This window comes from Panthera pardus, unplaced genomic scaffold (genome assembly GCF_024362965.1).
Source record: "Panthera pardus isolate Hobbes unplaced genomic scaffold, ASM2436296v1 HiC_scaffold_8, whole genome shotgun sequence".
Lineage (NCBI taxonomy): Eukaryota > Metazoa > Chordata > Mammalia > Carnivora > Felidae > Panthera > Panthera pardus.
The window spans coordinates 10,459,336-10,486,942 of record NW_026527013.1 but is presented as its reverse complement, the minus strand read 5'-3'; the positions used below and the strand labels follow the sequence as shown (position 1 = coordinate 10,486,942).

Below are 27,607 nucleotides of genomic sequence, written 5' to 3'. Positions count from 1 at the left end.
CATCATAGCCCCAGGAGAGCCGCACAGGTTATTATCAACAGTGGTGTGGTTCCATCACACCACACTGTTCCCTTCCCATGACTGCCAGCTGAGACAAGAGCTACAAGGTTGGGGTCTCAGGGATAATTCGAGTTTACAGACAGTCCCTTGAAAGGTGGCAGGTGCTGCAGAAAGAGATCAACCATTGGAGGCGCAGACTGAGTCCCAATATGAGCTGTGCCACTGGATGACAATGGACAAGCCTCAGTTTCCCCAGCTATAAAATGGGGCTGGTAGTTGTTCCAACTTCACAGAGTCGTGTGTCTGTCTAGCACACAGTACATGCTTGATAAACGGTGACTTTTGTTATTTTTATGCACCAAAAATGCCCAGCCTTTGCTCCCTTACGCCCAAAGTGGTAAAGGGGACCTCCTTCACACTTATCTGTCAACCTAAAACTAGACAATCATGAGAGATGTGGGAGGGAGATAGGTTTGAGCCAGCCCCACTGTGGAACACCCCAGCATGACCCAAAGATGTGACCACAGCCCCTGCTTCTCCATTTTTCAACACATTGCAGGAGGCTCACATTTCCTCTTCTGAGATGCAGGAACTTCCCCTGACCCCAGATAAACAGTCCCGTGGACCAACGGCCCCCTGGGGTTGGATACCCACCCACGCTATAGTCTATGGGCTGTAGGGGGGGCTGGTTTCAGTCCTGGTGAGTTAGGGACAGTTGTAGACAGGGGAGGAGACAAGGAGAGAGGGGGGCTGGAAGGGAAGTGAACGCTAACCGCCCCCACTGCCCCTCTGCCCAGAGCCTCCTTGCCTCGATCCCCTGCTCTCAGTCAACACGAGGATTCAGCTACTCACCAAGGGTAGTTGTTGATCAAGCAATTGATCAGTTTGGAGAATGCCCACGTCCCTTTGGATACGATTGGGGGATTGTCCAAAGGGTCTGCCCTGCTGCGTTGTGTTCAGCTGTGGGTAGTACCAGCCTCCCCTCGAGGGTGTTTCTGATGGTCAGGATCACTGGGCGGAGCACCGGTCCATTAGAGGGTATTGCAGGCTGTCCTGCTCTCCCCCAGAATTCACGTGTTCAAGTGCCAACCCCCAGGACGTCGGCATGTGACTGTATTTGAAGAGGTAATTCATGAAAACGAAGTCATTGCAAGGGGCCCTGATCCAATATGACCTGTGTCTCTATAAGAAGAAGAGATTCGGACACAGATACGCACAAGGACAAGTCCATGTGGAGACACGGGGAGCCGAGGGCCAGATACAACTCAAGGAGAGACACCTCCCCAGAAACCAAAGACTTCGACCCGCCAGTCTTAGACTTCAGCCTCCAGAACGAGGAGACAGTAAACTTCTCGCATTTAAGCCAGTCTACGGTGCTTTATTGTGGAACACGCCCTCCTCCACAGCGGACCGTCACCTTGGGCAAGGGCCACACTTCGAACTATTTTGAGAAGCTCTCACACGGCAAGAGCTAATAGTCCAGGAAGGTCCACGGCAAGTAAAAGTGAATCATTCATCGAAGATCTTTACAAACCACCAACAGCCTAAAGGCAGGTGCAGGCATAGGTAGCCACCGCCACTGTCCTGGGAATCTGACCACACATTGGGGGAGGGGGCGGGCTTGCCTCTCAGGTGGTCTGCCTTTCTGGAAGCTTCACAGGCCAAGTCTTGGCAGAGGCCTGATTCTGCCCCCCTAGGTCAGGCAAACCTCACCTGGGACATTGAGAAAGTTGCTTTGTCAAGAACAATTTTTCCCCACCTGCTTTCCCAGAAGCTGTTCCACATCAGGTAGGCAGTAAGGGAGCCCTGGGCCAGCACCCCAGGGTTCAGAAGAGCCAGGGAGTTTTCCGCCCCAGCTCACTCATTATCAGACCCGGAGCCCCCCGCGGCCAGGATTGCTTCCGCGGAGCCGGGAGCAAGGACTTGGTGAGTTTCCTCCAGCCCCCAGAGCTGGGAGACAATGTCTAAGACCTGGTCTCCCGCCAGCTCGCCACCTGCTACAGACTGAATTGTGTGTCCCCCGCCCAATTCGTATCTTAAACCCTAACCCTCAATGTGATGGTTCAAGGCGATGGAGGCGATCAGGTCATAAGGGTGGAACTCTTTGTTCCTTATAACGGGAACCCCAGAGAGTTCTCCCCCCTTGCAGCATAAGAGAACACAGCAAGATGGCCCTCTGCGAATCAGAAAGTGGGCCCTCACCAAGCACTGCACTTTCACCTTGGACCTCCCGGCTTCCAGAAATTCAACAAGTAAATCTCTTATTGCCTGTAAGCCATCCAGTTTCCAGTATTCTGGTACAGCGGCCTGAATAGACTAGGACATCATCCGATCGCACAAGCCCTCTAGTCGCCCTAGAAATGCTCTCGCTTGCACCCAAGGATGGGACTGGCTCCATCCAAGCTGCCGGTTCCATCGTAGGTCCATCCATGTTGGTTCACAGACTGGCAGAGTCTTCCGTGGAAGGGCGGGAGGTTCTCATCCCCAAGAGCCAAGGGGCACTCGAGTAGGGACTCCCCCCCCCCCACCCTCAGCCGTGGGGTTCAACAGGAACATTTCCGCTCACAAATCCAGTAGGTCGTTTTGTCACAAGAGAGGTCATTCCAGGTGCCACCCTTGTTCATGCTGGCACAGTCCTCATCGTTGATGTTGTTGGGCTCCTCTGGGTCCCAAAAGCTGCAGAGAGGAAAAGCAGGCATTGGGGAGGGATGGACAGGTGGGGCACAGGGGATTTTTTTCAGGGCACTCTATGCGATACTGCGACGGTGGATACGTGACAACATACACGCGTCAAAACCCACAGAATGCACAACACTTGGAGCGAAGCCTAATGTGAACCGAGGACTTCAGCTCATCAGAATGTATCCATATTGGTTCATCGTCTGTAACAAACGTGCCACCCCCAAAATGCAAGATGGTAACGACAGAGGAAACTGTGTACCTTCTGCTCAATTGTTTGGCAAAAAAGAAAGTCTATTAATTAAAGAAAGAATATCAGGGAGTCGGGGGGAGGGGGGAGGAAGGGCCCTCACGGTTCAAGGCTCTTTCTTGCATCCTAGCCATTTCTTCAGCTTTCTAGAATTACCTGAAGCCGCCACTTTGTCCCCTTCACCCCCACCTTGTCTGTCTTAATTCAGCCCCGCCTCCCGGTTCACCAGGACGGTCTCCTGCTCCTGAGTCCGTTTCCTACATCTGGTCAGTTTCTGCCTCTTACAAAGAACGCTTCTTGGAATCCTTCCAACCTCCCAGGTATTGGAGTATCTCAAGTCTCTTCCATTAAGGCAGAGCCTGATTTGGCAATTCGGGTGCATGGGATTTACTAAGGGATGCTCTCAGGAGAGGAGTGCGAGAAGCAGGATGGTGCGGGGGAGACCTTGAGCCCGGATGTGGGTTCAGCCTGGTCTTGCCTCAGCCTGATCCAAGAGGGAGCTCTGGAGTGTGAACAGCACCACAGAGTTCTCTCGACTTGTGACAAAGGGTCCCGGCTTCTCTTAGCCACTCGTTGGCTGTGGGCTGAAGTAACCTCCTAGGGGAGCTGGCCTCCATTCAGCTGAGGACAACTCTAGAGAAAGCACATCCGTGAGCCTTCAGGAGTCAGTTCCCTCTGCCGGGGGAGGACTGCACCAGCCCCATGAGGGGGTCTCAGCTGGGCCCTCACAGCACCCCACTATGCCATGTCTTTGCTATTTATAGAGTGGTGCCCTCCTCCAGGAATCTTTAACAAAAAATGAGAACCCCTGTCAGGACACTAATATTTCTAATATATAAAGAGCTCTTAGAAATAAAGAAGAAGGGTGCCTGGGTGGCTCAGTCGGTTAGGCTTCTGACTTTGGCTCAGGTCATGATCTCACAGTTCGTGGGTTCGAGCCCTGCATCGGACTCTGTGGGCTCTCTGCTGACAACTTGGAGCCGGGAGCCTGCTTTAAATTCTATGTCTCCCTCTCTCTCTGTCCCTCCCCTGCTCATGCTCTCTCAAAAATAAATAAACATTTAAAGGAAGAAAGAAAGAAAGAGAAAGAAAGGAAGAAGGAAAGAAAGAAAGAAGAAAAAAACTAAAATCCCAGTGTAAAAATATACCAATGATATAATAAACACTTCACAGAAAAGTTAATACCTGTGTCTATTAAATATATGAGAAGATACCCAGGAGCACCTGGGGGGCCCAGTCGGTGAAGCGTCCAACTCGATTTTAGCTCAGGTCATGATCTCATGGCTTGTGGGTCCGAGCCCCACATCAAGCTCTGCACTGGCAGCACGAGCCTACTTGGGATTCTCTCTCTCTCCCTCTCTCTGCCCCGCCCCTGCTCCCCTGTTTGCGCTCTCTCTCAAAATAAACTTTAAAAAACATACAAATAATAAAAAAAATAACATATCCAACTCCAGTCATTATAAGAGAATGCAAATTAATACTAAATTGGGATTCCATTTCATCTACAATTAAACCAACAAAATTACAAAAGTTTGATGAACTCTTTTTTTTTTAATTTTTTTTTAACGTTTATTTATTTTTGAGACAGAGAGAGACAGAGCATGAATGGGGGAGGGGCAGAGAGAGAGAGGGAGACACAGAATCGGAAGCAGGCTCCAGGCTCTGAGCCGTCAGCACAGAGCCCGACACGGGGCTCGAACTCACGGAGCGTGAGATCATGACCTGAGCCACCCAGGCTCCCCGCAATGGAGAAAAATTTTAAAGGTACAGGGACCAGATTCCCTGTGAGCAAAAAAGCACCCTTGGGCCTCCTTTATCCAGCCTGGTCTGGGGTTCTAAAGAATCTTCTGGCTTGGACTGCACAAAGACCATGGCGGGCAGAGACCCCAAGGGCCCTCAATACTTGCCTCAGAGTGACAGGTGACCCATCCAGCCACTTCCAGTCCCCTTCATAGTCCCTGTCACTCAGCCCCAGCCAGTAGATCCGTGGAGAGCCATGAGCCTTGGCCACAAACTTCTGCAAGTACAAACTCCATTCAGCCATCAGTTTAATTACATCAAATGTAAATGGTCTAAAAACACCCATTAAGAGCCAGAAATTGTCAGACTGAATTTAAAAAAGAAGATCCGGGGCGGCCGGGCGGCTCAGTCGGTGGAGCGTCCACCTTCAGCTCAGGACATGATCTCACAATTTGTGAGTTCGAGCCCCGCATTGGGCTCACTGCTGTCAGCCCAGAGCCTGCTTCAGATCCTCTGTCCCTCTCTCTCTCTCTCTCTCTCTCTGCCCCTCCCTCGCTCGCACACTCTCTCTCAAAAATAAAGAACAGTTAAAAAAAAAAGACCCAACTGTATGTTGTCTACAAGAAATCTGCTTGAAAATAATGACACAGGTAAAGGATGGGAAAAGACCATGCAGACCCCCGGGCTCAAATCCCAGCTCTGACACTTGCTAGTTGTCCATGGCCACGGGCAAGTCTCTTAAACGTCCGGTGCCTCGGTTTCCCCATCTGCGAAGTACAAGCAATGTCTACCGTGTGCAAATGGCTTGGCCCTCTCACCGTCGTAGCACCAAATCATCGCAGGTGCTTACGAAACGCCAGTTTTCCTTCGCCGGTGAAACTGCTTTCCTACCACCTCAAAGCGCAGCAGGACCCACGCGTCCCTCATCGAGCTACGGGGACGGTTACTTGGGCATCACGTGACCCCTCCTGACTCGCACGCTAATTCACAAGGTTGTTGTGAGGACGTTAATGTAAGACGCAAGGTGTTTGGAACACAGCCTGGAGAACGGAAGGAATGTAATAGCCGTGACGATATCTCCGGGTTAGAGAGAATGCCTAGACTTGGGATTTGAACCCAACGAGAGCCTGTCCTCTTAACCTTGTTATTAAAAGGCTTAGCGGCGGGGGCGCCTGGGTGGCTCAGTCGGTTGGGCAGCCGACTACAGCTCAGGTCACGATCTCGAGGTCCGAGGGTTCGAGCCCCGCGTGGGGCTCTGTGCTGACAGCTCAGAGCCTGGAGCTTGCTTCCGGTTCTGTGTCTCCCTCTCTCTCTGCCCCTTCCCTGCTTGTTCTCTCTCTCTCTCTCTCAAAAGTAATAAACAATTAAAAAAAAAAAGTTTTAGTGGCTAAGAGTATCTAGGCGACTCAGTCAACTAAGCATCTAACTCTTGAATTTGGCTCAGGTCATGGTCTCATGGTTCGTGGGATCAAGCCCCACGTCAGGCTCTGTTCTGACATTGCTTGAGATTCTCTCTGCCCCTCCCCTGCTCTCTCTCTCTCTCTCTCTCAAAATAAATAAATAAACATTTTAAAAAAGAAAAAGTCTTCGTGGCTCAAAAGCACTTCCAATTTCTCTCCATCCAGGAAGGATATGTGAAACCTGCTGGCTCTTGAGGGCTTGGAGGGGATAGCTCACCTGTTCGGCGAAGCTATCGATGATGACCAAGTGAGAGTAATTCTCCTGGCAGAACTTCCGGGCTTCATCCCATGACTTGGTCCTTGGGGAGAAGTAGTAACACTTGCCCTCAAAGGGGAGCCAGTCCTCAGGGCAGGTGATCCTGGTACAGTCTAGGGACAGAATAGTATGCTCTCAGCATGGCCCCAGAGCCGGGGTCATGTACACGGTGTGCCATACACAGTTGTGCGGGTTGCGCACTGCTCATCTCCAGGGGACACCGTTCGAGTTAACTGCACTGAGTATCACCCCCCTGGGGATTTGTGCAACGTGCCAGCACGGTCACGTCCCGCATCTCAGGGCAGTTCCCCAAGTCCCACTCACCTAATAAGCCCCGAAGTTCTACCAGGGACTGGTTGGTGTTAGTTCTTATGTGGTCAATATCCTTCTTCAGGCCAGCCAGCCCTGCCGTGCCAGTCACTGTCAGCAAGGATGGGCTGGAAGGTTAGTAACGCAAACCCCCATCTACCCATCCACCCACCGCTGACTGCAAACACCAGAAAGAGGCGAGACCCACGCTCCTCACTGCACCCTCTTTCTAGCGGGTGGTGCTAGAACTCGAGACTGACGTGCTCAGTGCCCAGAGAGAGTCCCAGAGTGGCTCAGAGGAGGGACTGAGCTCTGGGGCTAGGGGAAGAGTGGGGATGGTGGACTTCCTGGAGGAGGTGGGTTTTGCAGGAAGATAGTGACTCAGCATCCGCGAGAGAGAGGGAGGGAGGCTCAGCAGGCCGGGGCCACCTTTACAGAAGCAGATATGTTGGGGCAGGCCACAGCGGTAGAGGTCAAGGTGAACCTCACAGGAGCCAGAGCTCAAAGTAGGGTGAGGGCCAATGTCCAGGTCCTCGAGTGTTAAGCCTGGAGTTTCGCCTTGGACTCTGGGCAGTGAGACACCACCAGTGGGTTTCGAGCAGAAGCGTGGCTTGAATGCAACATGCGACAGTTGTCGGGCTTCGGCAAACATGGCGAAGGCTGTGCTAGCCCAGGAGATTCTTCTACAACTAAGTGTTCCCACTGCTCCCACACCAGACTTGCCCACTTCTAGCTGGACACCCTTCCGTCTCTCTACCCACTAAAGCTTTTCTACTCCACCCACCTCTCTCCACCCTCGTCCAAGCCACCATCACCTCTCACCCATCCAACTGCCCCATAATCCTCCCTTGTACTTACGACATTGCCTCCTGCCACAGGGCCTTTGCACACACCTGAAGCCCTCCGCCCCTCACGTGGTTAATTCTTTCCCTTCCCTCACTCAGCTACAGCACTCTTTCCCTAGGAAAGCCCTATATGACCTTCCCAAAGATAAGGTCAAAGATCCCTTATTATATTTTTTTTCATAGAATCAGCATCCTTTGGGCAATTCGCTGAAATTTGGGATTTTATACTCATTTGGGTGATAATTTGGTAAACGCTTCTTACTACCTGTGCTGTCCAACAGAAGTAGAATATAAACCACATACATAATTTTGAATTTTCGAATGGCCCCATTTAAAAAAAATTTTTTTAATGTTTATTCATTTTTGAGAGAGAAAGAGACAGAGCACTAGCTGAGGAGAGGCAGAGAGAGAGGGAGACACAGAATCCGAAGCAGGCTTCAGGGGGACGCAGGGCTTGCACCCACGAACCGCGAGATCATGACCTGAGCCGAGGTCAGGCACTTAACCGACTGAGCCACCCAGGCGTCCCTAATGGCCCCATTTTTTAAAAGTCAGAAGAAAGCGAGCAAAAATAATTTGAGTGTTATTTTTTTTTTACTTAGGCCAATATAGCCAAAATAGTTTAATGGGTAACCAGTATTAAAGATTATTATTCTTGATATTGTTGAGATATTTTACATTCTTTTTTTTTTTTTTTTTTTTGGAGCAAGTCTTTGACATTGGTGTGTGTTTTACACTCACAGCCCATCTCCGTTCAGAATGACCACACTGCAAGTGTCCCATAGCCACAGTGTCCAATAGCCTACTTGTCCCATAGCCACAGTGGCTCATGGCCGCCATATTGGACAGTGGCGATCTAGACGCACACATGCACGTAAACACACGCTCACGCACACGCTGTGCAAGGACAGGAACGGTGCCTGATGTGCTCCCTACCCCACCCGTCCCCCGATACCTACACAATTCCCGGCAAAGGCAGGATCGGAAGTGGCCTTGGGGTCGCATTTGAGGGGTCACGTTGGGCGTTCGATATGCATAACATGAAGGGAACAAAGCACTCACCACTTGCTTGCCATGCCGTCTGCTGAAAGGTCAACATTCTCAGCTCTCCCACCACCTCCTGGTCTATGAGGAAGAGTCCATCTTGAGCCCAGGCCCCCCCACGCCCCATGCTCAGCGTCTCCCCAGGCCCCATCCCCTTCCTACTCACACTTGATAAGGGTCACAGCCAGACCAGTGCAGCCCAGGAGCAGTGACACCACCACCAGCAGGCACAGGAACACCACCAGTCTCTCCTCCTGGTAGCACCCAGGACATCTGGACTTCTGACTGAGCTGGGACCCCGGGGTGGCTGGGGGAAGAGAGTGGGGACACAGAGACCAGTGCTGATGCTTCATAGAGTGAGGAAGAGACACTCAAGCCTCTCTCCAAGAGCGGGGAGACAGAGATCCGTGGTCATGACTGGATCACCAGAGGGCGTCGGCGAGAGAGGGTCAGGGGAAGAGAACCCTGAAGGGGCCCAGAAGAGCACACGCTGTGCCTCAGGGCCATCGCTTCCCCAAACGGAGCCCCCTCCCCATCTCCAAGTGAAGCCCCACCCCCATCCCATCTCCGTTTTCAATTCCAACCCCATCGCCGCAACCTAACACGACTACAACATAACCCAGAACACGGGAGAGAACGTGCCGTGTGCCAAAGCATCCTGTCACACCCCTATTACTGGATCCTCACCCTTATCACGTAGATGTCACTATTATTCTCGGTTTGCAAATAAGTAAACGGAGGGCTTGGCGAGGTCGTGCATGAGTTGGACCCAGCGCAGCTCCTAACGTTTGCGATGCATTACCCTATACTCTCCAGCAGCCCCTGCCGAAGCTGCTCCCCCCTTCTAGGAAGCTTATGGACCTTTGCATCAGGGGCAGAGAATGTTCCCCATGCTTTATGCAAGTAGGAGGTGGGGCCTGAGAAGAATCAGGCAGAGACACTGGGTCCCTCGAGTCTGGTTTAGACTCAGGGAGGAGGACCTTCTGAAAGGAGACACTTCTCTGCCCCAGGGTCTCCCTCTGGAGCTATAGGTCTGACTCAAGGATACTTGCTACCATGAGAGGGAAGAGAGGGGCACACCTGGGGGGCATGTGGACTTACCGGCTAGGGACGGCTGGAACGGAGGGCATTCTGGATTGACACCTGGGAGAAAGGGAGAGAAGCGTTTATTCTCAAGTTGCTGCAAGACTCTACATCCCAAGATCAACACCTCCCCCATCCCATCCGATTTGTTCCCTAGGGAACTGGAGGGCTTCCCGGTGTCCCCTCGCAGGCTTCTGAAAGGCTCTCCCCACCGCTCACCCAGTGGAGGAGATGTGCAGATGACTGGGGTGAGGTCCAGACCTGGAAGGGGCCAGAAAGACAGTGGTTACACAGACAAGGACTTCAGCCAGGTAAACTGAGAGGTCCCAGCCCCAGATTCTCACCTTTGATCTTTGGGGACTTGCAAGGCAGTGGGGGGTTCTCTGTTTTCTTTCCTGGGGGGGTGGGAGGGGAGGGAGGGAAAGGAATGGTTAGGCCCAGAGCAGCACAAAGGCAGCACTGAGTTTCCTGTACCCCCAGCCCCAACTCACCTGCCCTCGGAGGCCTCGGTGGGGCCATCGAGTCTGTAGAAGAGAAGTTCAGAGTTAGAGCCGGTGTGAGGCCCAGAAAAAGATCAGAGGCAGTGATGGAGCCAGGGCCCAGGCTCAAGTGGAGGGTGAGGGACAGGGTTGAGCATGAGAATGGAACCAGGGTTGAGCTAGAGCGACCAGCCGTCCTGGATCGCCCGGGACTTGCCCGGTTTTCAACCTCAAAGCCCCACGTTCCAGGAAATCATTCAGCCCTGGGAAAAACTGGGGCAGTTGTTCGCCGTAAGTTAAAGACACGGCTGAGTCTGGGCTAAGGATGGAGTCACGGGTGTGGCTGGGTTGAGGATGGGGTGGGGGGACGGTGACGGACACGGGAGCAGGGTTGCGGTGCGGGATGTGGTCCGGACGAAGGGTGGGACTATCCCTGCACCAGGGGATGGGGAGGAAACGCCGTTTAGGTCGTGGTTCTGTGGAAGAAAGGGGGACGGCTGTGGCTTTGGAAATAAAGCTGGAAATCGGACTGCAACCGGACATGGGGAAGGGGCCGACTTCGGGGAAGGGGTAGCACTGAAGATCGAATGGGTGGGGACCATGTTGGAGGTGGGCTTGAGGACTGTGTCGACACCAAGTGGGAGCTGGGAGCCGACAGGCCGCAGAGCCCAGGGCCCCCCCTGCCTCATTCGGAGCCCCGGGCACCTCCCGGGTCGGCCTCTCACTGGACTAAGAAGCGGTGGGTGCAGCGCCCTGCCCTACAGGGACCGGCCACGGTCCCAGGACACCAGCACAGCGCAGTCGACCCTCAGGGGAGCCTCGAAGCCTTCCCTTTTATACCCACTTAGCAGACTCTTCTCGAGACCCGGGCCAGGCACGGAGCCTAAAGGCAGATCTGGTTCCCAGAGTGTGGATGTGAGGAGGCTGGGAGTCGAGGGTCCACTCACTGCTTATGAAGCACCAGCTTTCGTGTCTCAGGACCTATGCACCCACCAGTTCTCTACCAGGCTCCTCTGCCTAACAAACTCCAGCTCATCCGTTAAGCCCCATCCCAATACCCCCCCCCCCGACCCCAGTCTCCCCACCACTACAAGCGGAGCCCTCAATTCCCCCTGGAGATTTCCCCCATTCTCTCGGGCCATCCCTTCGTGGACCTGCTCACCGGGGGCTGTGCCCAGAACCGCCCCTCCCAGTGGACAGGGAGGCCTTCCGGGGCCGGGCACAGGCACAGAGACACCTGTCATCGCCGCGTCTGGCTGGGCACACAGGAGGCTGACCGTGCGTCTACAACGCCCAGCTAATGCCCCCTGGCCGCTGCTTCCCTCGGGCCACAGGCCACACATTTTCTGCACCCGGCCTCTGAGGAGTCCTCTTACCTGGCTTGGGAGGGAGATCCTTGTAGGGGGGTGCCATGTTCTCGTAATCATCGCCATCCTCCTCCTCCTCTCTGGTCCCTTCCAGACGAGAGGCGAGTGAGAGCCCAGCCCATCCCCTCCTCTGTCCCTCGGGCCCCGGTTTCTAGCCGCGGGGTGGGGATGCCGTAATCTGGGTCCCGACCATCCCTGGCTGGCCCCCAGCTCCAGCCCGGCCAGGGCCATACCTGGCAGGTCCTGGCATCCAGAGTTGGTATACATGTGCATGGCCACAGCTAACACGAGAGCCTGAGAAGAGAGGACCGGATGGTATCTGCCCCCGACGCCTCCTGCTCAGGTGCCTGAGGTTTCTCTCAGTTCCCTTTTTCATTAAAATTCAAGTACATGCAAATCCACCTTCGGGGGAACCACCCAAACCCCCACACACACACGTGCGTGCGCACACACACACACACACACAGACACACACATCCTTCGCCCCAGTTTGGATTCACGCACAGAAGTGGCAACGCCTACATCTGAGCACCAAGCCCTGGGTGGAAAAAACGGATAAGCTCCTTCCTTCGTGGAACTTGCCATCAAGACACAACAGACACTGAGCTAGTAAATCAATATAGAAATAAGTGGTTCGGTTTTTTATTTTATTTCCAATAGTCACCAAGTATTATTAAAATAAAATCACGTAGGGGTGCCTGGGTGGCTCCGTCGGTCGAGCGTCCGGCTTCGGCTCAGGTCATGATCTCACAGCTCGTGGGTTCGAGCCCCGCGTCGGGCTCGGTGCTGAGCGTGGAGCCTACTTAGGACTCTCTCTCCTGGGGCGCCCGGGTGGCTCAGTTGGTTAAACGTCCGACTTCAGCTCAGGTCACGGCTCGTGAGTTTGAGCCCCACGTTGGGCTCTGTGCTGACAGCTCAGAGCCTGCAGCCTGCTTCAGATTCTGTGTCTCCCTCTCTCTCTGCCCCCGCCCCCCGCTCATGCTCTCTTTCTCAAAAATGTACAAACATTTAAAAAGTGACATAAAACAGGGGCACCTGGCTGGCTCAGTCAGAAGAGCATGAAGCTTTTGATCTCAGGGTCATGAGTTCGAGCCCCACGTCGGGAGCAGAGATCACTTAAATAAACTTTTTTTTTTTTAATGACAATAAAATACAATAAAATAGAGTGAGGGATAGGATAGAGGCTAGTGTAGAGAGATAAAGAGGGAAGGCCTCCTGGAAGTGACATTTGCGACAAAATGCTAAAGTGATAGGTGCTAAGTACTCCCACGTTCCACAGCGAACGTTCCATGTTCCACGTTCCTGGCTCAGTTATCTCTGGCTGCATCACAAATTACCCCAAAGCTTCGTAAACGACAACAAGCATTTATTAGCTCGCAGTTTCCGTGGCACTGAGTTCAAGAGCAGCTTGGCTGGGTGACTGGTTCTTCCCCGGGATCTCGCATATCCCGTCAAGAGGCTCCCTGGGGCCAAGGTCTCTGTGCTGAAGCTGGGAGATCTGCTTCCAAGATGGGGCGCTCTCTCCAAAGGGCCGATGGAGCGTCCTCCCAATGTGGCACAGGCCAGGGTGGAAGCCATGCCACCTTGGATGCTTTGGCCGCACAAGTCACAAGCTGTGACCGCTGCTATCTTTTTTCACCCCGACCGGTTCCGAGTCGTCGTGGGAGGAGACGCCATGAGAGCGTGAACACCAAGACGTGAGGATCATCGGGGGCCATCCTGAAGGCTGGTCACCACCATCACATGCACAGAACTTGCAAAGGAAGGTTTTTCACCCTGAGCTTGACATCGACTGGAAGTTATTTAAAAAGTGAGAGTAGGGGCACCTGGGTGGCTCAGTCGGTTAAGCGTCTGACTTCGGCTCAGGTCATGATCTCACGGTCTGTGAGTTCGAGCCCCGCGTCGGGCTCTGGGCTGACAGCTCGGAGCCTGGAGCCTGTTTCAGATTCTGTGTCTCCCTCTCTCTCTGCCCCTCCCCTGTTCATACTCTGTCTCTCTCTGTCTCAAAAATAAATAAACGTTAAAAAAAAAATTTTTTTAAATAAAAAGTGAGAGTTGAAGAGAGAAGTCTGTCCACCTCATTGGTAAAGCAAGGGATGAGGTTTTGACTCCGATCCCAAACCAGGGACCTGTGGGAAGGGGCTGCAGGAAGGGTGGCCACATCTTTTGGTTCAGCACAGATGTGGGAGTTCCCCGAGAGCCAAGTGAAGACAGTGGGGTAACCAGGCTGGAGCCATTTGGAGCATTCTGCCCAAGTGGGCAGCCTGCCTTGTGTTTCTCCAAAGGCCTGCCATCAGCCTTTGGGGCCAACGGCCTGAGAATCACCCATGACTCCTCTCTTCTCTCATTTCATGGCTCTGGCAAGTTGAATTTTCAAAAGATGGCTGCAACAGTATCTGTCTGTCCTACATGTGCTCATGCAACGTGACCTCGCCACTCCGCCAAGGAGTCCAACACTCCCCTTGAATCTGGGACGGTGGCAGTGACTCTCTTCTGACCACAGAATGTGGTGTGGCTAACAGCTGCCATGCAGCCTCCACCTGGCTGTGTCAGAACACGTGCTCCCTGCGGCCATGTTGCGAGGAAACCCAAGCCGTATGGAGGTGTTCGCTCAACAGTCCCAGCTGAGGCCAGACTTCAGGCTGTCCCAGCCCAGGTGCCAGACATGCAAGTGAAGACACCTCCTGATGTTTCCAGTCCCCCAGGACAGTAGAGTCACTGTAGAGTAGATTCAACCTCCAGCCCATTGAATCTTCCTATCTGAGGCCCCGGACACTGTGGAACAGAAACCAGCTGTCCCTACCATGCCCTGTCCCCTAGAATCTGTGACTGTCACTGAAGTGACTCTTAGCCACTAAGTTTGGGCTGGTTTCTTAGATACCCTAGATATTGGAAATCTGGCAAATCTGTTAGTAATCCTGGGTGGCTGTACCTTCACAATATAACCAGCTTCTGAGCCGGTCTGACCTCCCAGTCTAAGCCGTCTGCTTGGATTACAGTAACAGCCTCCTTCTGGTCTGCCTGCCTTCTGTCCTTGCCCTCCATAGAGTGGAACTCACAGAAGCAGACAGGTGGTTGCCAGGGGCTGGAGGAGGCAAAAATTGGGTAGGTGTTGCTTAAGGGGAACAGAGTTTCAGTTATGTAAGATAAATGAGTTCTGGGGAATCAGTGTACAATGATGTGACTATAATTGATGATGTTGTACTGTGTATTTGAAATTTGATATAAGGGTAGATCTTGGATCTTCTCGAAAGGAAGGAAGGAAGGAAGGAAGGAAGGAAGGAAGGAAGGAGAAAGAGAGAAAGAAAGAAAGAAAGAAAGAGAAAAAAAGAAAAAAAAAGAAAGAAAGGAAGGAAGGAAGGAAGGAGGAAAGAAAGAAAGAAAAAGAAAGGAAGGAAGAAAGAGAAAAAAAGAAAGGAAGGAAGGAAGAAAGAAAGAAAGAAAGAAAAAGAAAAAAGGAAGAAAGAAAGAAAGAGAAAAAAAGAAAGGAAGGAAGGAAGAAAGAAAGAAAGAAAAAGAAAAAATAAAGGAAGGAAGGAGGAAAGAAAGAAAGAAAGAACGGAGGAAAGAAGAAAGAAGAAAGGAGGAAATAAGGAAAGAAAGAAAGAAGAAGAAAGAAAGAAAAAGAAAGAAAGAAAAAGAAAGAAAGAAAGAGAAAAAAGAAAGGAAGGAAGGAAGAAAGAAAAAGGAAGGAAGGAAGGAAGGAAGGAAGGAAGGAAGGAAGAGAAAAAAGAAAAAAGAAAGGAAGGAAGGAGGAAAGAAAGAAAGAAGGAAAGAAAGAAAGAAAGAGAAAGGAAGGAAGGAAGGAAGAAAAAGAAAAAAAGGAAGGAAGGAAGGAGGAAAGAAAAAAAGGAAAGAGAAAGAAAGAAAGAGAAAAAATAAAGGAAGGAGGAAAGAAAGAAAGAAAGAGAAAAAAAGAAAGGAAGGAAGGAAGAAAGAAAGAAAGAAAGAAAGAAAGAAAGAAAAAGAAAAAAATGAAGGAAGGAGGAAAGAAAGAAAGAAAGAAAGAAAGGAGGAAAGAAGAAAGAAGAAAGGAGGAAATAAGGAAAGAAAGAGAAAGAAAGAAAGAAAAAGAAAGAAAGAAAAAGAAAGAATGAAAGAAAGAAAGAGAAAAAAGAAAGGAAGGAAGAAAGAAAGAAAAAGAAAGGAAGGAAGGAAGGAAGGAAAAGAAAAAAAGAAAGGAAGGAAGGAGGAAAGAAAGAAAGAAGGAAAGAAAGAAAGAAAGAAAGAAAGAAAGAAAGAGAAAGGAAGGAAGGAAGGAAGGAAGGAAGGAAGGAAGGAAGAAAGAAAAAGAAAAAAAGGAAGGAAGGAGGAAAGAAAAAAAGGAAAGAAAGAAAGAGAAAAAAATAAAGGAAGAAAGAAAGAAAGAAAGAAAGAAAGAAAGAAAGAAAGAAAGAAAGAAAGAAGAAAGAAAGAAAGAAAGAAAGGGAACTAGTAACTGTAAGGTAACAGCTCTAGCAGTTTTTGGTGGAGCCTGTCAGGTTTTCCACCTAGAGTATCGTGTTATCTGCGAAGAGTGAAAGTTCGACTCCTTCCTCGGCAATCTGGATGCCTTTTATTTCTTTGTGTTGTCTGATTGCTGAGGCTGGGACTTCCAACGCTGTGTTGAACACCAGTGGTGAGAGTGGTGAGACCCCTCTATCCCTACTTTCCCGGGGATTTTTCTCAAGAAAGGATGCCGTGGTTTGTCAGATGCTTTTTCTGCATCTAGTGAGAGGATCATCTGGTTCTTGTCCTCTCTTTTATCAACGTGGTGTATCACACTGATTGATTCACAGATCTCGAAGCAGCCCTGAAGCCCAGGAATGACTCCCACTTGATCAGGCTGAAAAATTCTGTTAATGTACTATCGAATTCAGTTTGCTAGTATCTTGTCGAGAACTTTTGCATCCAGGTTCATCGGGGATATTGGCCCGTAATTCTCCTTTTGAGTGGGGTCTTTGTCTGGTTTGGGAACCAAGGTAACGCTGGCTTCGTAGAATGGGTCTGGAAGGTGATGGATATGTTATGGTAACTATTTCACAATGTACACGTACATCAGTTTGCACACCCTGAATATACACGAAACATCTATTTTATCTCGGCGTTGGCGGGAAAGAAGTCTGAACTCAAGGTTTTGGTACAGCCATGCTCTTTCCAGAAGCTCTAGAGGGGGACCCTCTCTTGCCTCTTCCAGCATCTGGGGCTCCTGGTCATGATCTCACGGTCCGTGAGTTCGAGCCCTGCGTCACGCTCTGGGCTGACAGCTCGGAGCCTGGAGCCTGCTTCGGATTCTGCGTCTCCCTCTCTCTCTGCCCCTCCCCTGTCTCTCTCAAAAATAAATAAACATTTAAAAAAATAAATGAAATAAAAATATTTTAAAAAACCAAACAAACAGATTCTCCCACGGGGTCCTCTGCTGACACCTGGGTTCAGCCCCCATCGAACAATTTGAACTTCAGACCTCGAGAACTGTAAAAGAGCCCGTTCCTGTTGTGCGAAGCCACTAAATTTGGGGGGATTTGCCATGGTAACCATAGGAAACCACGCCGTACCGCAAGGGGCAAGACCCCAATTCCCCCCCTCATAAGGGCTTTCTGCTAAAAGTAAAAGGCATTGAAACGCAAACTGGCTTAAGGCTTAAGCAACAAGGAAATCACACCCGGCATGTGCACAGGGTAGGATATTAGGTTGGGTTGCTGTAACAGACATTCAGAACAACATCAACTTAAAATAGAATTGCTTGCCTCCCAGATCAATATAAGCAACCCACAGTCTCCACAAGCGGAAAATCTTCGCCAGCACATGGGGAAGGCGTGTGCCCAGCCCTGGCTGAAGTTGGGGCGGGGGGGGGGGGGGGGGCGGTGCTGCAGCAGACCAGCCTCCCTCTCCAGGGAAAGCTCACCCCAAGGGCTGGGCTTTCCCCATTACACTGCAAGAAGTAACGTGCAAAACTTCCCCAACCTGCCCGAGGCGTAGGTACAGCCGTTCCCATTCTACAGATGGGGAAATAGAGACTCATCTGAGAAAAGGAGCCTGTCTGCTGAGCACACCCTGGACCACAAGGCTCCAGAAGGATGTGTGAGGTCAGAGGGAAGGGAGGGGACGAAGGTGGGGTTGCACCAGCCAAGAGGACTGATAGCATCTCTGCCCCACCCAGGGCCCCCCTTGAGGTGAGCGGATCTGGGGCAAGATCAGGGCGGCGAAGGCCAGATGGTCTCGCTGGGAGCTGGTAATGGCCACACGGCCAAGGCCATCCTTCAGGGCTGGCCACACAGTGGGTGCTCAGGACCTAGTAGAGGAATCCAGTCCCATCAACTGGGCATACATAAGGCCACGGGCCCAGGCTGACCCCAGCTCTGCCCCAGTCTTGCTGCGTGACCCCAGGGGAGTAGAACAACATCTCTGAGCAAAGGTCTTCCGATAGGCCCAATGGGGATCGGGGATTCAGTTGTTCATTTCATCCCACAACTCCCTATGTGTTACGCTACATTCCAGGGTACTGGGACACCTTGTTCAACAACAACACAACACAAAGGAAGATCACGGAATGGAAATCTCACAGAGCACGTTCTCAGACCGGACGCAAATTAAACTAGAACTCGCAGAACGGTATCTGGAAAACCCGCAAGTGTTTGGAAATTAAATCACGCCCACAGGTCAAAGAGGAAGTTGAAAATTAAAAATATTTTTAACTGACGAAAAGTGAAAGGATGCCATATCAAACTGCAGGGGGTGCAGCGAAAGCAGGGCTAAGGGGGCAACACAGGGCATGGATGCTTATGTTGAAGCAGGGGATGGGGTATATTTGAAAGTTGCTGGGGGCGCCTGGGTGGCGCAGTCGGTTAAGCGTCCGACTTCAGCTCAGGTCACGATCTCGCGGTCCATGAGTTCGAGCCCCGCGTTGGGCTCTGGGCTGATGGCTCGGAGCCTGGAGCCTGTTTCCGATTCTGTGTCTCCCTCTCTCTCTGCCCCTCCCCCGTTCATGCTCTGTCTCTCTCTGTCCCAAAAATAAATAAAAAACGTTGAAAAAAAAAAAAAAGTTGCTGAGTCCTTTTTTTTTTTTTTTTGGGGGGGTCTTTTTTTTTTCCCCCAAGTAACACTCTTGGAAACATCTTTCTAGGCAATTCTCTACATTCTTTACAGGGTTGCCTACCCATCCATTCACTAACACTGTTCACAAGAAGCCAAATAGGGAACACTCATAAAGAGCCGTCTTTCTCGGGGCGCCTGGGTGACTCATCGGTTAAGCATCCAACTCTTGATACTGGCTCAGGGCATGGCCTCGGGGTTCACGAGACTGAGCCCCATGTTGGGCTCTGCACGGAGCGTGGAGCCTGCTTGGAATTCTCTCGCTCGCTCGCTCACTCTCAAATAAATACATAAAGTTCTCATCACAAGAAAAAAATTGTAACTCTGAGTGGATGCGAACTAGACTTATTGTGGCAATCACTTTGCCATATACACATACGTAGAAGCATTTTGTTGTGCATCTGACACTAATACGATGTCATGTGTCATTTATATCTCAATTTTTAAAAAGAAGAAAAAGGTGGGGTGCCTGAGCGTCCGACGTCGGCTCAGGTCACGATCTCACAGCTCGTGGGTTCGAGCCCCACGTCGGGCTCTGTGCTGACAGCTCAGAACCTGGAGCCTGCTTCGGATTCTGTGTCTCCCTCTCTCTGCTCCTCCCTTGCTCATGCTCGCTCGCTCTATCAGAAGTAAACTTCAAAAAAAATGTTAAAAATAAATAAAATAAAATAAATAAAATAAAAAGGTGATCGGGGAAAAGCCTGACAACTGGAATAGACTGGAGGACATGGAGGAAGGCCACGGATAATGGCTGGCTATCTGGTGGAAGAGGAATCCAGGCTGTGCAAAGGCCCTGAGGTGTGTTCAAAAAAACAGGAAATGTCCCCCTTCTCCATGAGCGTCTCTTTAACAACCGGCCCTTCTCCAAACCCTCCATTCTTTATAATTCTCCGTGATCGTTATCACCATCTGACATTCCATATCCCTCATTTCTTTCTCTTGTCCTTTGCCTGTCTGTCCCCCATTAACAGCTCAGCTCTGCTACACGGCACACAGTAGGTGTCCAATGGGTGTTTGTTGAATGAATGAGTGACTGGCCTACCTGCCCAGCCCTGATGAAGGCCACCCAAGAGGCCAAGCCCCTCACTCATCCCTCCAACGCCAACCAGCCAACCTCCCCGCAGGCAGCCGCAATCCCAGGGCGGCTCCAGGGCCAGATTACAGATGCCATCTTTTCTGCCCCGTGGGCAGATTAAGGCCTGCCCCAGGGGCTTTCTAGGCCTCGCTGACCTTGTTTTTCCTCCTCCCCCTGAACCGAATTACCCAAAGCTTCCTATCTCCCATCCAGCAGACCGTGGCAAGGCATACAATTTCCTTTTCCACCCCACTTGGGCCTCTGAGACTGTTCTGCTCACGAAATGTTAACACAGCACCTGCCTGGGGCAGGCCACAGGAGGCAGGAGAGGGTGGCAAGGGAAGCAGGAAGGAGGGGTGGGGGGCTGTGAGCAGTGAACCAGCGTAATGGGGGGGGGGGGGGGGAGGGGACACCGGAAAGTCTCTTTGTCAAATGGTTAGAAGAGAAAAACAGGAAGATTGCGTGGCACCGTTGGCCAAGGCCCGGCCCCTTCCTCACCCCGCCACAGGCTGCGTCATACCACCGTCCCCCTGACACCATCTCCCCCAGGTCCCAACTCTGAGTATGCACAGGCCACACTGAGATATTCGAGTCCACGGCCCTCGGGACAATAATGGGCCCCTTCCCCCCACCCTTCAGCCTCCAGTGAAATGACTGCTCCAGGAGCTTTCTCTCTGGTTGCCCTTTGGTAACCCGGAAAAAAATAATAATAATAATAAAACAGCCAATTATTTGACCAGCAAAATGAGTGTGTTTGGGAAAAGCAGAGAATCGCACCCCGGGGTGAGCAAGGTGCGGCCAAACCACAGGCGAGTCCAGAGAACCAAGGGGAGGCCCGCTCTTCTATAAAGGCAAGAGGGCGTCGGAGGGCCTCTTATATACAAAAAGTCCTCTGGAACAAATCTGGAGTTGCAAGTGTGCTGGCTTCTCACTGGCTGAGTCGTGACCTTGTCTCACCCGCTGGGCCGTCGCCTCCAAGGAGGAACTCTTTCACCCTCCCTGCGGAGGGAGCAAAGCTCAGCAAGGTACCTCTTCTCCCGCAGGGTCTGCTATGGAGGAGGGCGGTAGGGCGCGAGAGCGCCCCCTCCTGGCCGCCCCGCTCCATTTGCAACGCGGCTTCCTTTTCCCCGCCTCCTGCCTTCCCGTCAGGGTGCAGCCCGGACACGAGTAATAGTGGCAAGCAAGTACTGGGCGCCTACTGTATACCAGGCAGTGAGCGCTTTTCGCGCGACCACCTAACTGACTCCTCCAAACCACGCTCTCCGGTTATTCATCTGCTGACCGCATAGACGCTTACGCAGCCCGTCACCTCTGGGTAGGCAGCTGAAGCCCAGAGAAAGGGAGGGGGAGGAGAGACATCCAGAACAAGGTTGGGCTGCCTGGTACAGCTGTGCAGATGGTGCACTGCACAATTCCAGGAGCGCCGTTCAGAAAGACTGCAATGTGAATGCTGCCCCCTGGAGTCCGAAAGAGCTCAAGAATCACAACTCTATGTCATGCTCCCGGGTCAGGTCCCAAGTAGCCCTGGAAAGGAAGTCTCAGACACCGTGGGTCCATCCTCGAGAGCCTGTTTTCTCCACCTAATAACGTATTGCGGCCACTTCTCCGTGTCAACACGTGGAAGTCAGCTCAGCAATTCCCCCAAGGGTGGTTTTCAGACCAGCAACATCGCCAACACCCGGAAACTTGTTAGAAATGCAGATTCTGGGAACCCACCCCATACCTCCTGAGTCCGACCCTTTGGGGCTGGGTCCAGCTTTTACTCCGTATGAAATGAGGGACCAGGAGAGGGTTGCAGCCGAGGAATTGTAAGGGTTAAATTGTAGTGTAGGGCTAATGCTTAGCTTGAAAAATAACAGCTTTGTGTTGACACTGAAGGTTAAGAGATAACAGCCTTGCTTTGCTCTAGTAAACTACTGCCTCATACCCTTGTAAATTAGGCTTCACCAATTAAGGAAACAAAAGTTCAAAGAAAAGAGCATCAGAGGCAGGGTCAAGGAGATCCACCCGGTTGCAACTTAGAGGCAGAAAGTCTAAAGTAAACACCTCATTAGACAACTGTTTCTAACTCATCTGGAAACTGTTTCTTTGTTCTGTTCCCAGGTGATGATTAAACGATGTGATGGGTTATAAAAACTCTCTGTACCCCGGCTGTTCGGGGCGCACTCTTATCAAGAGTGTTGGTCCCGATCGGTCGGGCCTTTGCCTCTCATTGTAATAAACTTTGTTGTGACTGTCACTGGTGCCCGTAATGACATGATCTAACTTCCTTTCTGCCAGGTGCACGAGACACTGCCAAGCGCCCATTGAACGACTCCTCTTTGTGAGCCTGTGCGGGTTTCCGGACAGTAACAAATATGCACAGCATTTGGTACAGTTGAACGCTGAGGCCAAGAAGCGTATCCGGCGGCATTAAACTGTGTTCTGTACTCTTAAATTTTCATACACGCAAGCCCTAATGTCACAAGCGTGAAGTGTAATACCCATTCCTTAGAGTGGCCATTCGAGGACTAGTAGAATTGCATCTTTTTTCTTTATAAAGCTATTACTTAGTTAAAGTATTTATTTATTCTGAGAGAGAAATATTTAAAATATTTATTTAAATAAAATATTTACGTATTCTGAGAGAGAAAGCAAACAAGCAAGGGAGGGGCAGAGAGAGAGGGAAGGAGAGAGAGAATCCCAGGCAGGCCCTTGGGCACAGCACAGAGGCCGAGGTGGGGCTCCAGCCCACAAAACTGTGAGATCATGACCTGACCCGAAATCAAGAGTGAGACGCTTAACCAACTGAGTCACCCAGACGCCCCTAGATTTTTTTTATTATTATTTGAGAGAGAGAGAGAGAGAAAGTGTGGGGGGAGAAGGAGGGAGGGAAAAAGAGAATCTTGGGCAGGCTCCAGGCTCTATCCCACGGCCCTGGGATCATGACCAGGGTAGAAAGGCATCTTATTTTATGCATGTAGAAATGCATCTACAATTGCATCTTATTTTATTTTTACAAAAGCATCCAATGGGATTTATTTAAAATGTCAGCTTTAAATACTTTTATTTATAAATAACTTTATTTGATTATTTGAATTCAATTTAATCAATTAAAATATTGATTGTGAGTAACTGTATTTAAACTTTTGATGTTTGCTAATTATATTACCAGTACCGTGCAGGGTTTTGTTTTTGTTTCGTTTTGTTTTTAAGACAAAGTCAAAAGTTCTAGAGGAAAAAAGTTTTTTGGGGGAAATACTGTACGCTATGAAAAATAACTTTCATTTATGCTCTAGCCCCGGGAGACCAGAGGCGCCCGGGGAGGGGAGGGAAAGGCCCCTGGCCCCTGGCCCCACTGTCCCTCATCGCCTGCCCCGCTGGTTTCCAGAAGCAGGAAGCCCCCCTTCTGGAATCCACGTGATCCCTAGAAAGGACGCGCTGCGCCTGTGCTGTCTCCGCCTGACCGCCAGGTGGAGCCAGAGAAAACGGAAGTCCTCCGGAGTCGTTCATCTCCCTGATCCCGGCTGCGGCCTGCACAACCCGGAAGCCGTGGCTGGCGAAGGGGCAGTGCTTCCGGGTAGGAGCGAGGTGACCCCGGCGGCTGCGGGAACCTGCGGCTACTGCAGCCATGGGGGCGCATCTCGCCCGGCGCTATGTGACCGATCCGTCGGGGGAACCCGACCCCCAGCGGATGCCCACCTTCCCCCCCGACTACGGCTTCCCGGGGCGCAAGGAGCGCGGTGAGGCCCAGTGCGCAGGCGCGGCCGGCGGGCTCGGGGCGCGAACCCCCGAATCCCGGGGTCCCCGGGGTTGGGTTCGGGCTTCTCGTGCTGTGTCTGGGCTCAGCCCTGGTCTCGGCCCGGAAGAGTCCGGAGGACACGCGTGAGCCTGCCTGAGTGTGGAGGCATCCCAGGCAGAAGTCACGGTGTGAGCGAAAAACCCGGGGGCGAGAGTGACAGCCGGGGGCCTAATGAGGCGGTCGGAGCTGAGCTCAGTCCCGGAATCACTGGGGAGCCAGGAGAGGGCTTATCACGGAAGGGGCGTGTCCACCGTACCTCTAGCCAGATATCGCTGCTGTTTGGGGGTGTACACAAAGCGAAAGGGGGCTCATGCCGCACATGCTGTACCGCTCGTTGCTGCTTCTTTTTTTTTAATGAGTAATGTCAAGCACATCGAGGGCCAACCTGGCCAGGTCTCGGGTCGGGCACCGCGCATACATCAGGCAGTGACTAAAGAGAGCCCCAGCCCCGTGGGAGAGACAGCGGAGCCAGGCATTATCTCGGGCGCCGCCCCTGGGGGATATCAAGGCAGGCTCCCAGGAGTCGGTGGCTGGAGGCGAGATCTGAGAGGGATACGTAGGAATCGGCCAGATGACATACAAGGAGAGGGGAGGGTCAGTGCTTCTGACCAGATTTGCTTTGTCAAAAGGTTGTGCTGGCTGCTGGGCGGGCCACAGGCAGGGCGACCGAAGCCGGTGGTGTGCAGAGAGGTCTGGGTTGGAGAGAACCAGGAGGCGGACGCCTCCGGTGCCCCAAATCCTGAGAGTCCTGCAGCCCCGCCTGCACCTGCAGTCCATCAGTCCCCCCACCTCCTGATCCACTGCCCATCGCCCCTCGCGTTGCCCATAATCCCACGGGCCTGTGCTCCACTGACCTGCTGAAACTCGGCTCTCCCTCCTGTCGGGAGGTGCAGCTGAGTATCACGGGAGAGAAACCCCCAACCTCGCTGACTGGTCTCCCCTTTGCTCCCCTCGGCGGACCCTTCATGTTCCTGGTTTTCCCACCATATTCCCTGGCACTCGGGTCGCCCTTGTGCCTTCCTAGACCACTGTCCCCCACCTTCTCTGTGACTCTGGCACCTTCTCCCACCTCCCTCCCACTTCCGTCGGCTGGTGACTTTACATCCACCCGTCAAGGAGCCAGAAGCAACCAGAAGAGCTCACCTGGCCTCCCTGCGTCCCTGGGCCTTGGCCTTCTCTCCTGTTAGTCTGCACGATCTGCCCTGCTCTAGCTAAGCACCTCCCCCCCCCCCCCCCCCCCCCCCCCGCTCCAGAGGAACCCTTTTGTGCCCCCTCACCTATTGGAGGGCTGCCCCAGCCATTCTCCCCTCTCACGGCATTGGTTTTCCTGTCAATGTGCAAACACGCTGTTGCTCCTGCCGTTTCAAAATCCCCTCCAGCGGTCTCCCCGCCACCTCACTGAAGGGGCTGCTGTCCCGCTTCCCTCCCACCCCCACGCCGCGCGTACCACTGGACCCCATTGTCAGTTGTCACTTCTCACCAACCCGCCGCGGTCGCCTCCAAGTTGATCACTACCGCTTCCTGGAAACCCCTCGTCACCCGGGCCCCCCCCACACGCCCACCCACCTCGCTGACGCTCCCTCAGGATTCTTGCCCACGTCCCTGTCTTGTGACTGTTGAGGTGCCTCGCTGCTTGGGCCTTCTGTCTCCACTCACTCCCGCCCATCCCTGGGGGTGTCTGCTAGACCCCCCGTTTCACACCCCTTGTGATGCTCCCAAGTTTTCATCTCCGGCCGGGCCTGGACCCTGAACTCCGGGCTCACAGGCGCACTACCTGTGTGGCATCTCCCACTCAGCAGGTCTGAAACAGAGTTTGTGACACCCTCCCCGCCCCCACCAAGCGGGCCCCTGCCTCCAGCTCCGACGGCATGCTCAGGCTGATCCCTGGGGCATCCTGAACCTCAGGGCCTTTGCACCTGATGTTCCACGGCTGGCAGTGCTCTTCCCCCAGGTGTGTGTGTGACTCCCCCGCCTTCAGATGCCAGTCCTGAGGGACCCCTCCACATAAAGCTGTGACACAGCCCCCAACCCGGCCCTCCCTCCCTTGCTTTACTGTTCTCCCTACTCCAGACCATTGCCAGACATTCTGCAATGCTGTAGTTCTATCTGTGTGGTCTGTGTCTGCCTTCAAGGGCATGCGTCCCTGTCTGGCATGGTTCCTACTGTACCCCCAACACCCGGCACATGGTAGGCGCTCTGTAAATCCTGGCTGCTGAGGGATGATGCCGGAGCCCCGGGTGCACCGCGTTGCCGTGGAAGCCAGCAGGTGGATACCCCTGCCTGGGGCTCAGATGAAGGGAGTGGGGGGACCAGGTTGGGGCTCATCCCCAGGGAGTAGCAATTGAAGCCGCCGACTGGAATGCGCAGAGGGCTCCTAGCAAGAACCACTGGAAGCCAACATTTAATGTTTGGGCAGCTGCGGAGCTGGAGGGGACGTGAAGAGGGGGTGGTCCCCAGGGAGCTGTGGGGATGAGGTTCAAGAAGGAAGCACACGCGCACGGGGTCCTGGCATCTTGGGAGGCCCTGGTGAGAGCCACGTGTGAGCAGTGCTGGGGTCGGGTGTGGAAGCTGGAAGGGAGTGGGGTGCAGGGGCAGGAGGTGAGGGCCTGGGCCGGAGAGACAGGCAGAGGGAGGGAAGCCAGCCAGGGGAAGAGCGCAAGATTGCCGGGGACGCCTTTTGGTGCTGATGGGAAGGAGCCGGACCGAGAAAGATGTCGAGGGGAGGGGAAGTGGCCCCTGAGGGTGCCGGCAGGCTGGGTCCTGGGCGCCCGTGCTGCCCTGAGCCATCTCGGAGGCCGAGAAAGGAACGCAGGTCACCAGGCACGGTGGGCACAGGCTGGGGTATGTGGCCAGTTCCTAACAGCCCCACTGGGCCCCCCGAAAGAGGATTCACCCACCGGGACCCTGGAGCTAGTGTTCAGCTCTGAGTCACGAGCCTGGGCACTTCCCATGTGTTCGCTCAGGCAGCACTCACTGTGGACTCTGGGGCGGGGGACCATTACTGCATTTCTTAGCGGAGGAAGCAGAGGCCGGCCCGGAGGGCAAAGCTGGGGTCCGGGTCCGCCAGGCAACGCGCCCCACGCTGGGGTGCGCCCCGCAGAGGGACACGCTGGGAGAAAGTGTTTCTGAGCGTGGGCCCTGCAGGGTGGGCCTGTCCAGAGAGTGAGCCCAGGGTTGGGGGGGGGGGGGTGGGGGGAGGGGGAAGGAGACCCAGGGAAGGGAGGTGAGGATCCAGCACAGATGTCGAGGTGCCCCGGGGTGACGGGAAGAGACGGACCCTGATCCGTGGCCGCCAGCTGCACGTTGCCCGCTGGGTCTGCCTGGAATCAGGTGTGATGGTGGGGACGGGTGTCTAGCAGTGAGACCCCGACGAGCCCGCCCGCTCCTTGCAGAGATGGTGGCCACACAGCAGCAGATGAATGACGCGCAGCTGGTGCTCCAGCAGCGAGACTACTGCGCCCACTACCTCATCCGGCTGCTCAAGTGCAAGCGTGACAGCTTCCCCAACTTCCTGGCCTGCAAGCGCGAGCAGCACGACTGGGACCACTGCGAGCACCTCGAGTGAGCCCCGGCCCCCGCCCCGCGCCCCAGCCCTGGCCCCGGCCCCCGGCCTGGCCTCAACCCCGCACCCCAGCCCGGCCCACGCCCCAGCCTGGCCCGGCCTCACCTTGGTGGAAGGAGGACTCTCAAGGGGCCTGCTGGGTGGACGGGTGGTCTCGAGGCCACCTGGAGGAATGGCCAGGCCAGGCTTCCCGGTGGGAGGCCCAGCTTCCGCCCCGGGGCTCGCTGTCAACCAGCCAGCACCTGCTCGGCAGACCCCAGACTTAAAGCAGCCACACGCCGGTAGGTCTTTCCTACTCAGAGGCCTCCCAGAAAGCCGTGGGACACCCATTCCGGGCCCTTCCACTTCCCGGGGCTTGGGAGGACCTGGCCAGGGGCCCTGACACCCATTCACGTGCTCTGCTCGCAGCTACGTGATGCGCATGAAGGAGTTTGAGCGGGAACGGAGGCTGCTCCAGCGGAAGAAGCGGCGGGAGCAGCGGGCGGCAGACCTGGCCCAAGGCCAGGGGCCCGGCGAGGTGGCCCCCGAGGTAGCCCTGTAGCGGACCCGCCCCCACACTGTGGACCAGTCGATAAATAAAAGCCTCCGGGCCCCTCAGCCGGAACC

At 53.4% G+C, this 27,607-nt stretch overlaps 2 protein-coding genes across 5 annotated transcripts; one reads left to right on the top strand and one right to left on the bottom strand.

The window, feature by feature from the left end:
- Nucleotides 1-1,349: 1,349 nt before the first annotated feature.
- CLEC17A (C-type lectin domain containing 17A) lies at nucleotides 1,350-11,838 on the bottom strand. Of its 4 annotated transcripts, none has more exons than XM_019427442.2 (12): nucleotides 11,746-11,838; nucleotides 11,522-11,599; nucleotides 10,158-10,190; nucleotides 10,011-10,061; nucleotides 9,886-9,927; nucleotides 9,664-9,726; nucleotides 8,750-8,890; nucleotides 8,602-8,664; nucleotides 6,710-6,805; nucleotides 6,347-6,498; nucleotides 4,837-4,946; nucleotides 1,350-2,676 (listed from the first exon to the last, which is right to left on the bottom strand). In XM_019427442.2, the coding sequence occupies exons 1-12, from the start codon at nucleotides 11,783-11,785 to the stop codon at nucleotides 2,544-2,546; spliced, it is 1,002 nt and encodes a 333-aa protein (XP_019282987.2). In that variant the 5' UTR covers nucleotides 11,786-11,838; the 3' UTR covers nucleotides 1,350-2,543. The 4 variants fall into 4 exon arrangements, with proteins under 4 accessions (XP_019282987.2, XP_019282988.2, XP_019282990.2 ...); XM_019427443.2 differs by having other exon boundaries at nucleotides 9,685-9,726; XM_053897236.1 differs by having other exon boundaries at nucleotides 2,540-3,560; nucleotides 4,833-4,946.
- Nucleotides 11,839-23,189: 11,351 nt separating this feature from the next.
- On the top strand, nucleotides 23,190-27,605 carry NDUFB7 (NADH:ubiquinone oxidoreductase subunit B7). Its single transcript, XM_019427449.2, has 3 exons — nucleotides 23,190-23,380; nucleotides 26,832-27,000; nucleotides 27,410-27,605. Exons 1-3 carry the CDS (start codon nucleotides 23,269-23,271, stop codon nucleotides 27,540-27,542), a joined length of 414 nt encoding a protein of 137 aa, XP_019282994.2. The 5' UTR covers nucleotides 23,190-23,268; the 3' UTR covers nucleotides 27,543-27,605.
- Nucleotides 27,606-27,607: the final 2 nt, after the last annotated feature.